This window comes from Mytilus edulis, chromosome 1 (assembly GCF_963676685.1).
Source record: "Mytilus edulis chromosome 1, xbMytEdul2.2, whole genome shotgun sequence".
Taxonomy (NCBI): domain Eukaryota; kingdom Metazoa; phylum Mollusca; class Bivalvia; order Mytilida; family Mytilidae; genus Mytilus; species Mytilus edulis.
The window spans coordinates 22,369,503-22,380,414 of NC_092344.1; the positions used below are offsets into that span (position 1 = coordinate 22,369,503).

Below are 10,912 nucleotides of genomic sequence, written 5' to 3' on the forward strand. Positions count from 1 at the left end.
AAATAAGTCATGGAAGGCATAGATTGTTGGAAATTTACACATGGCCTGGGTCTTGGTATTTGTTAATTTTACCCTCGCTAACACTCAGAATAAAATTTGAATATCACGGCCCAGGCCATGTGTAAATTTCCAACAATCTATTGCTTCCATGAATTAATTCTTAAATAAAAAATAAATGGGGAAAATTTCCTTGCATGGGACACAGATGATGCACCCACTTACATATAACTTTATAACATTATAGCAGGATAAGTGAGTTCACCCAAATTCAACATTTGTCTGTTTTTTGTGATAATAAGCATATTGTATAAGTTTTATCCATTCAGTTGAAACACACATTAGTTAAAGAACAGAAATCAGTTTTGGGACGTATGTACGGACGGATAGAGATACAGAAGGACAAGTTCAACATTAAATCCCCCTCATAAAAACCAAGATTGAAAGTAAATATCAGGTTTATGAGATTATCTCCCTTCTTTTTACAGGTTCATCCACATTTTGTGTATTAGCTGAAAAAGTAGCTCTAAGAGTAACCAATCTAATAAAGCGCGATATGTATGATATTGTAAAGCTTGAATGGTTTCATAGATGTATAGAAGGTGGCACATGGGTACCATGGTAAGTTAAAGTATTATAGATACAACATTTAATAGACTACTTTACTAATAGATTAAAAGTATATTTATAATACACCTCTCTAGCCTACAAATCAGTCTTAAAAAAAGTATGCACCTTGTCAGAAATATTTTTCATTTTTATCCCCTGATTTAGCCAGAAGAATACCATTCATATAGATGACACACAGTATTTTAATTGGTTTTAACCTACCATACAAGTCTGCTCTTACAGGTGAAAAAAAAAAAAAATTTGTTATCCATCTGAGAGCTTCAAATATATATTGTTCATACTGAGAACAGACATGGTAAATCTATATTTTCCTTCATTATATTTGACAAGGCATTAACATAGTTTACTAGAGAAGAACAACCCTGTATTTCAGGTCACCGGGAGATATGATTCACACGTCACCAAAAACTCAAAAGTCATTCCAAGTAGATTATGATCAGTTTGGAGACAGTTATACTGAGGATACTACAGCAGAACAACTGAAGAACGTGTTTGAAAGAGTGAACCAGGTTATATATTGTCGAGCCTGCAACTTTTGTTGCAGAAAGCTCGACATGGAGATAGTGATCCGGTGGCGGCGGCCACGGCGGCGGCGTTAGCTCACTTCTTAAAAGCTTTATATTTTAGAAGGTGGAAGACCTGGATGCTTCATACTTTGTATATAGATGCTTCATGTTACGAAGTTTCCGTCAGTCACATGTCCAATGTCCTTGACCTCATTTTCATGGTTCAGTGACCACTTGAAAAAAAAGTTAAAATTTTTTGTAATGTTGAATTCTCTCTTATTATAAGTAATAGGATAACTATATTTGATATGTGCATACCTTGCAAGGTCCTCATGTCTGTCAGACAGTTTTCACTTGACCTCGACCTCATTTCATGGATCAGTGAACAAGGTTAAGTTTTGGTGGTCAAGTCCATATCTCAGATACTATAAGCAATAGGGCTAGTATATTCGGTGTATGAAAAGACTGTAAGGTGTACATGTCCAACTGGCAGGTGTCATCTGACCTTGACCTCATTTTCATGGTTCAGTGGTTATAGTTAAATTTTTGTGTTTTGGTCTGTTTTTCTTATACTATATGCAAAAGGTCTACTATATTTGTTGTATGGAATGATTGTAAGGTGTACATGTCTAGTTAGACTTGCTACATGTCCCTTCCTAATTATTATTATTTTTTCAATTTTGCCCCTTTAATAATTTTAGTGCTACATGTATAACTAGGAGATTACAATTATACTGACATCTCCAAGGGCAATCAGTAGGCCGGCACTTATCAGTAAACATATAAATTAGTAAGAGAGAAATATTAGAAAGGGAATTGTAGCAAGTCTAATGTCTAGTGGGCAGATGTTATGTGACCTTGACCTCATTTTCATGGTTCAGTGGTCAAAGTTAAGTTTTTGAGTTTTGGTCTTTTTATCTAATACTATATGCCATAGGTCAACTATATTTGGTGTATGGAAATATTTTATGATCTTTATGTCAGTCGCACAGGTCTTAATTAGTACTGCATTTAGAATTTTGCAGGAGACATCAATAAAGTTTTATATAAGTTAAAATTGATTTCCTGGAAAATAAATAGCAATAATTTGGGATACACATTTCTAGAGATTTATTTACTTAAAAGTTGGTTTACATTTACTTTTTATTTATTAACTTAAAGTGAATTTCTTCCTTTATGTTTTATTCAAATATTTGAGTATGTGTAAGATGTAAGAACATGGTGGTTTTACTTCATTATAACTATACATGTTTGTAGGATGATATAGATGTAAGAACATGGTGGTTTTACTTCATTATAACTATACATGTTTGTAGGATGATATAGATGAAGTCAATGAAACTGATATAGCAGAACTAGAACAGAAATATTTCCCTGATGAGTCTCCATATGGACTGTTCAGAACTTGCAGGTTTGTAAATATTAATCAGGTCACATAAACATGGATAATAAGCTTCTTTTTCACCTGAGTCACCAATGTTTAAAGCAGGTCTAATTACTGCTCAACTCCATCATTCTCTCCTTTTTTCTTTGGGATAAAAAGATTGTCAAAAAATGTTCTTGACTTCTATGAAAGGGAATGGAGATTATATTTTGGTCTGTAGCTTGATGATGTTGAGTTGTAGTGTGTAAGTAGTTTTTAGATCTGCCATGTATCCACTTCCTGTTTTGTCATTCTTTTGAAAATTTTAAAACACTTTCATTTGACACAAGCATTTTTCATCAATGTTTCTTTGACTTCTATGGAAGGGAATGATTTTGTACTTGGTTGGGATCTTCATATTGTTGAAGCTTAGAGCCTGCAAGCAATTTTAGATCGCCAGTGCAGCCACTTCCTGTTTGCAGATAGTTTGAAATTTCATGGAATTATTTAATTTTTTGGTCTGCAAAAACTAAATGTGATGAACCAGGTTCAGACCTTGTACTGGTCTTATTTCAATAGCTGTAGACAGGTGAAACACAGAGATAGTGAATATAGATAAAGCATGTTCAGAAACTGATATTCCAAGTAGTGTGATCTTAGAGTAAAACAAGAATGTGTCCCCAGTATACGAATGCCCCACTTGCACTATCATTTTCTATGTACATTGGACCCTGAAATTGGGGTAAAAACTCTAATTTGGTTTTAAAATTACAAAGATCATATCATAGGGAACATGCATACTAAGTTTGCAGTCGATTGGACTTAAAACTTCATTAAAAACTAACTTGACCAAAAACTTTAACCTGAAGCGGGACAGAAGGATGGACCAACGGACAGACGGACAAACAAACGAACTTACGGACTAACGGACGCACAGACCAGAAAACATAATGTCCCTCTACTATCGTAGGTGGGACATAAAACTTTAACCTGAAACAAGACAGATGGACAGACGCACGGACGGACGAATGAACTGATGGACGAACGAACAAACGGACGGACGGACGGACGGACGGACGGACGGACAGTCAGACGGATGAATGAACAGACTAACGAATGGATGAATGAAAGAACGAACGGACAGACAGAAGAACGGACAAACGGACGCACAGACCAGAAAATATAATGCCCCTCTACTATCGTAGGTGGGGCATAAAAAAGTTACACATTTTGATAAAGCAACAAACAGTTTTCATATCAACATTCATCTAGCATAAAAATACAGTTACAATTTAATACTATCGTAGGTGGGGAATAAAAAAGTTACACATTTTGATAAAGCAACAAACAGTTTTCATATCAACATTCATCTAGCATAAAAATACAGTTACAATTTAATACTATCGTAGGTGGGGAATAAAAAAGTAATACATTTTGATAAAGCAACCAACAGTTTTCATATCAACATTCATCTAGCATAAAAATACAGTTACAAATTCTTACATATTTTTCAGATTTTATATTGATAAATATTTGGTGATTGATGATACCACAACTCACATTAAGGATTCCAGTTTAGATCTATTAGAATTAGAACTACGTTTCTTTGGAGGGATAACTACAGATGAACTAGACGATGAAGTGTCACATGTGCTGGTAGATAAGAAGTAGGTGTTGAAACAAATTAAGTGCAAGAAGTCAGAACAAAATTAACGATTAAGTAAAATGAATTTGGTTTAAAGATATGTTATGGTCTGTGAAAACTTGATGAGTTTTCAATGGCAGCAGACGATGTTTGAGAGCCTTTTAAAAATGTTTGAATGAAAGGTGCATTTGCTCTCTCGATATCCCTGCCAACATACATTTATTGATGACACAATACACATTTACACATCTATTTCCTACTAATTTCAAATTATATCATAAAATGAAGAAAAGTGTCAAATTTTCCTCAACCTTAATAGATATAGAATTTTCAGTTTTGAAGTGAATGTTATTAAATTAGATTAGATAACTGTTATCTTCAATTTGATTACCTCCCCCTGAATTTAATAAACAAAATTGCAAATTATCTCCCCTAGCTTAATAGCATAATCTATTGTATTTGGTTTCTAATCTTTTTCTAAAATATTTCTTCAAGAATAAAGGAAGCAGTTGTTTGAAAATTAAACAAATAATATGCAGACTAATTAAATCAGCAACATATAAATCTGAAAGTTCCAACAAATACTTTGTGTATTAAAAAATTAGAGTTGCTTCATTCTAAATACAAAAGTGGACTATGAAATTTTTCATTAGCATTTTCTTAAGGTGGTACCTAACACTACAGGGAGATAACTCCGTAAAGTCAGCTAAACGTTTTAATAACGTTGTGTTGTAAAAGGAATATTAAGCTTCTCAATGATCAAAGTTGGTGTTTGTCAAACTGCTATATAACCAGTGTAATTTTTCTGACAAAATGGTTGGTTCAAAGGTTTTGAAATTTTTATATTTTTGTTAAAGGGTCAAAGTAAATAATTTGACATACTTTTATGAAAATTAAACGAGCCAAATTAATTTTGGTGAGAGTATTGGGTACCACCTTAATAACCTTTACAGGTAACATTTAGTAAACAAATTATAGAAATGAATAAGAATTTGAGAATATATTTTAGTGATTTTTGTGTTTTCAGAGATTTGTCAAGAGTACCTGAGATGAAAAGAGAAAGGCGCAATAGAAGGAAGAAATTTCATATCGTAACATCAGAATGGGTACGAGAATGTGTGGAGGAAGGAGAATTATCATCAGAGAGACAATTTGAACCAACATAATCAAACTATTAACATTTATTTCTATTTTTCAAAATTCTGTTAAATTTAAGTAGGAAAAAGTAGAAAGGCGAAGGCACCAGTGTTGTCCTAAATAGATAAACATTTACATTCAAATCTGAAAGTATATATAAAATTATTTACGTCTACAAATAATGTAACTGTTTTAGCTGAGATAGAAATAGTAGAACAAATTTTGTAAAATGAATTGATTTTATAAATATGATGTAGCAGATAGCATGTGAGAGGTTGATGTTTTGTTTCGCTGGTTGTTTTGTCATTCAAACATGAAATCTACTTTTTATAAATGTAAGCATAGCTAGGTAAAGTTTCAGTCATGTTTCAATGTTTTATTTTGACTTTTATGACAAAAATTTTCAAGATCATAAATAATGGCATTTTGTGTGCAGTAATATGGTAAAATGATTGATGTACTAGTATTTAATGAAATATGTTAGTTGCACACTCAATATTTTTAGTTTATCTTAGATTAATTTGTTTAGGCTATCAAATAAAATTGCAATCATGAATGTGTATGAATTTTGAAAAATTGTGTCTTTACACCCAGCAAATAATTAAAAAGACTTGCACTTGGCTGTAACTTAATTAACTGACTGTTCAATATTAGGGTCTGCTTAATTAAACAAGTGAATGGTTTCATGAGGATTTTTTTACATTTTAATGTGGTTTCTATGCACTAAAAATACAAATGAAAACTAAAACTTTTTCTGTATATTTGTCAAATTTACTGTCCTTTCACCAAACTTATTTTAACAATTGCAATGCCTCAAACTATTTTAATCTTTTTAACACTTGAATTTTTCTTCAAATAAATTTATATATATACCTAAATTAAGGCATCTCACTAAAGTTGTTTTGAATTCTGTTGATGAATGCATAAGGGAGATAACACTCTATGTGTATTGTTTTATATTACTTCCCTTTATTTCAGGAACCAAGCAAATACTTGATGAAAAGTATTCAAGCAATTGTTGTTTGGGTTTTATAATTGCTGAAAGATTTGTACTTGCATTTAATTTGCATGGTCTTTATTTTAATTGAATAATTCTAGATTTGGATGAAAGTAATGCATTTGTAATGGGAAATAACCCTTGAACCATTGTCATAATCTGACCTTATTATCCAGTCCTTAAATAAATGAGATAATATACAATTATTGACTTTTGATGAGGTTGATACAATGATTTATCAACCCCAGAGATGTGATATTCACCAAGGCCAACGGCCGAGGTGAATATCACATCTGGGGTTGATAAATCATTGTATCAACTGATATCAAAAGTCAACAATTGCTTTATTATATAACTCTTTAGTTCTCAGTGTCATTTTCATATTTTTAGATTGTGAAATATATCCTTGGTTAGATGGTATTTTGCCTAGACTGTTTTTATTTTATGCTTGGGTTTGAATTTTAGGCATATTTAATTCTGCATAATTAAAACTAGAAGAATATTGTATCATTTCAATTTTTAAAGAACAAAACATGAACAATATTGAATACAACAGAATAAAAAACTAGATACATGTACATCTGTTGATCGGCGAGTATTTTTAGAATCCTTTTCTATCAAAATCTTCTTAATTTCCTCATTATTTAACGATGGAAAGCGTTTTTCAGTAGCTACTTCTGCTGCTCCAGCCATACTTTGTTGCCGGAAACATGTAACTGTCGTCTGTTAGATCGAAACGATTTTATGTCGAGAGCGCTGATTGGTTGATATTTATTCGGTCGTCCAATTAAAAACCATTTTATTTATACATCCCTTTAATAGCTAACAAGAATTCCCCGTTTCTATATTTAGGTACACGGACGCTGTTCCAAATCTTATATTAACCTCTCGTGATTTTTGACGCGGTGAATATAATGTTTTATCAAAGAGGATTTCCTATGCTTTTAGCCAATGAGAAAACAGAAAATTTATAGTCATATAATAATCATTATTATGTTATGATATTCTGATGTTGTAAATTTGTATGTTTGTGATTTTATATGTATTTTGTTATTTAATGATGTTATGACTGAGAGATGACGGAAGAATTGTATTAATTTTTAAAGATATGTACATGTAGTATGTAAGAAAAATATGAGTAGATTAGAGAACAGTTTTATATATTTTACATGGCAGCTGTTTGTTAGAAAATAAATATTTTTTACTTATAATCCTTTTTTGTCTGCTTAATGTCACACAAAGCATTCAGCCTGGGAAAATATGAAGGATAGATCAAAATAAAGTGAGTGCTGAAGAGTCATCAGATTTCATTAAAAAGATATCTGATGTTTAAAGAATGCACTAGAGAAAAAAAGTGACACCTTTAAACAAGAGCAAACAACTGCTTAATTTATATTTGATAAACATAATCCTAAATTCAGCAATGTTTATGTTAGTAACATCCCATTGACAGCACACTATGCATATAATCTACAAATATCCATATACTGTTTTCTTTGTTGTAATAGTATGAACATGACACAATATATGTCTACAAAAGTTCTTTACTTCATTTGGGTTGCGAGTCTTCCATTGTCAAACTGAATAAAAGGGGAATGGTTGAGATCTAAAACAAATAATTAAATCTCACCGCATGTTAACCCTCCTGCCTAATCAGGAACCTCCTTTTTAGCTCACCTGGCCCAAAGGGCCAAGTGAGCTTTTCTCATCACTTGGTGTCCAGCTTCTGTCGTCGTCCGTTGTCGTTAACTTTTACAAAAATCTTCTCTACTGCGCCAAATTAAACCAAACTTGGCCACAATCGTCATTGGGGTATCTAGTTTAAAAAATGTGTCTGGTGACCCAGCCAACTAACCAAGATTTCTACCATGGCTAAAAATAGAACATAGGGGTAAAATGTAGATTTGGCTTATATCTCTGAAACCAAACCATTTAGAGCAAATCTGACATGTGTAAAATTATTTATCAGGTCGAGATTTATCTGCCCTGAAATTTTCAGATGGATGGGAAAACCCCTTATTTTGGTTGCTGCCCCTAAATTGGTAATTCAAAGGAAATTTTGCCGATTTTGGTAATTATCTTGAATATTATTATAGATAGAGATAAACTGTAAACAGCAATAATGTTCAGCAAAGTTAGATCTACAAATAAGTCACATGACCAAAATGTCAATTTTTACTAATTTTTGTAAATTTTTGTTTTCTTTTACAAAAATCTCCTCGGAAACTACTAGGACAAATTTATCCAAACTTGTCCATAATCAGCATTGGGGTATTTAGTTTTAAAAATGTGTCCGATGACCCTACCCGCCAACCAAGATGGCCGACATGGCTAAAAATAGTACATAGGGTAAAATGCATTTTTTGGCTCATATCTCTGAAATCAAAGCATTTAGAGCAAATCTGCTGGGAATGAAATTCTTCATTAGGTCAATTTGTATCTGCTCTGAAATTTTCAGACCAATCAGGCAACTTGTTGTTGAGTTTCTGCCCCTGAACTGGTAATTTTAAGAAAATTTTGCAGCTTTTGGTTATTATCTTGAATATTATTATAGATAGAGATAAACTGTAAACAGCAATAATGTAAAGGAAAGTAAGAGCTACAAATAAGTTAGCATGACCAAAGTGGTCAATTGAAGCCTAAAGGAGTTATTGCTCTTTATAGTCAATTTTTGACAATTTTCAGAAATTTTGTAAATTTTTGTAAATTTTTACAAAATATTTTCCACTGTCACTTCTGGGCCAAGTTCATTATAGGTAGAGATAATTGTAAGCAGTAAGATTTTCAGTAAATTAAGATCTACAAACGCATCACCAACACCAAAACCCAATTTTGTCATGAATCCTTGTGTCCTTTGCTTAATATGCACGTAGACCAAGGTGAGTGACACAGGCTCTTTAGAGCATCTATTCATTCCCCTGGTAGCGGAGGGGGCATTCACATCTCTACGTCCCAAAATTGGTTTCCGTTCTCTATCTTAAGTTTGTCTCAACCAAATAATATGTAACTTATAAACAATGCTCATACCACAAAACACAGATCAGGTTTGATATTTGGTAGCTGGAAAATTGATGAATTTTTATACAACTGCAAAAATTTTAATTTTTTGGTCGTATATTGCTATCACGTTGGCGTCATCGTCGTCGTCGTCGTCCGAATACTTTTAGTTTTCGCACTCTAACTTTAGTAAAAGTGAATAGAAATCAATGAAATTTTAACACAAGGTTTATGACCACAAAAGGAAGGTTGGGATTGATTTTGGGAGTTTTGGTCCCAACATTTTAGGAATTAGGGGCCAAAAAGGGCCCAAATAAGCATTTTCTTGGTTTTCGCACTATAACTTAATTTTAAGTGAATAGAACAAGGTTTATGACCACAAAAGGAAGCTTGGGATTGATTTTGGGAGTTTTGGTTCCAACATTTTAGGAAATAAGGGCCAAAAAAGGGCCCAAATAAGCATTATTCTTTGTTTTCGCACAATAACTTTAGTATAAGTAAATAGAAATCAATGAAATTTTAACACAAGGTTTATGACCACAAAAGGAAGGTTGGGATTGATTTTTGGAGTTAAGGTCACAACAGTTTATGAATTAGGGGCCAAAAAGGGGCCCAAATAAACATTATTTTTGGTTTTCGCACCATAACTTTAGTATTAGTAAATAGAAATCTATGAAATTTAAACACAAGGTTCATGACCATAAAAGGAAGGTTGGGTTTGATTTTGGGAGTTTTGGTCCTAACAGTTTAGGAATAAGGGGCCAAAAGGGTCCAAAATTGAACTTTCATCAAAAATAGAATAATTGGGGTTCTTTGATATGCCGAATCTAACTATGTATGTAGATTCTTAATTTTTGGTCCCGTTTTCAAATTGGTCTACATTAAGGTCCAAAGGGTCCAAAATTAAACTTAGTTTGATTTTAACAAAAATTGAATCCTTGGGGTTCTTTGATATGCTGAATTTAAAAATGTACTTAGATTTTTAATTATTGGCCTAGTTTTCAAGTTGGTCCAAATGGGGGTCCAAAATTAAACTTTGTTTGATTTCATCAAAAATTGAATAAATGGGTTCTTTGATATGCCAAATCTAACTGTGTATGTAGATTCTTAATTTTTGGTCCAGTTTTCAAATTGGTCTGCATTAAGGTCCAAAGGGTCCAAAATTAAACTAAGTTTGATTTTAACAAAAATTAAATTCTTGGGCTTATTTGATATGCTTTATCTAAATATGTACTTTGATTTTTGATAATGGGCCCAGTTTTCAAGTTGGTTCAAATCAGGATTCCATATCAAGTATTGTGCAATAGCAAGAAATTTTCAATTGCACAGTATTACACAATAGCAAGAAATATCTAATTGCACAATATTGTGCAATAGCAATTAATTTTCAATTGGAGTTATCTTTCTTTGTATAGAATAGTAGTTGATAATATATGTTGGAAATTTGCCAGACATGACTATGATGTCGTTTTCTATTTTTATTTGCCAATAACTTTATGTAAATAACTTCATTGGAAATTTGCCAATATAAAATGTTGCTGATGAAGCTTTTTTTCCTTATCTTATCTAAAATGTTTTTAGATAATGTATGTTGGACATTTGCCAGACATGACTATGATGTCATTTTCTATTTTTATTTG

The 10,912-nt window shown here is 32.2% G+C and overlaps 1 protein-coding gene across 1 annotated transcript in view; it reads left to right on the plus strand.

The window, feature by feature from the left end:
* Positions 1-7,486, plus strand: part of LOC139527632 (DNA ligase 4-like) — a 19,902-nt gene extending 12,416 nt beyond the window's left edge. The window contains exons 15-19 of the mRNA XM_071323169.1: positions 486-618; positions 1,001-1,136; positions 2,450-2,544; positions 4,011-4,163; positions 5,169-7,486. Coding sequence (XP_071179270.1) covers positions 486-618; positions 1,001-1,136; positions 2,450-2,544; positions 4,011-4,163; positions 5,169-5,307 — 656 coding nt within the window. The 3' untranslated portion in view covers positions 5,308-7,486. The remainder of the gene's footprint in view (positions 1-485; positions 619-1,000; positions 1,137-2,449; positions 2,545-4,010; positions 4,164-5,168) is intronic.
* The last annotated feature ends 3,426 nt before the right edge of the window (positions 7,487-10,912 follow it).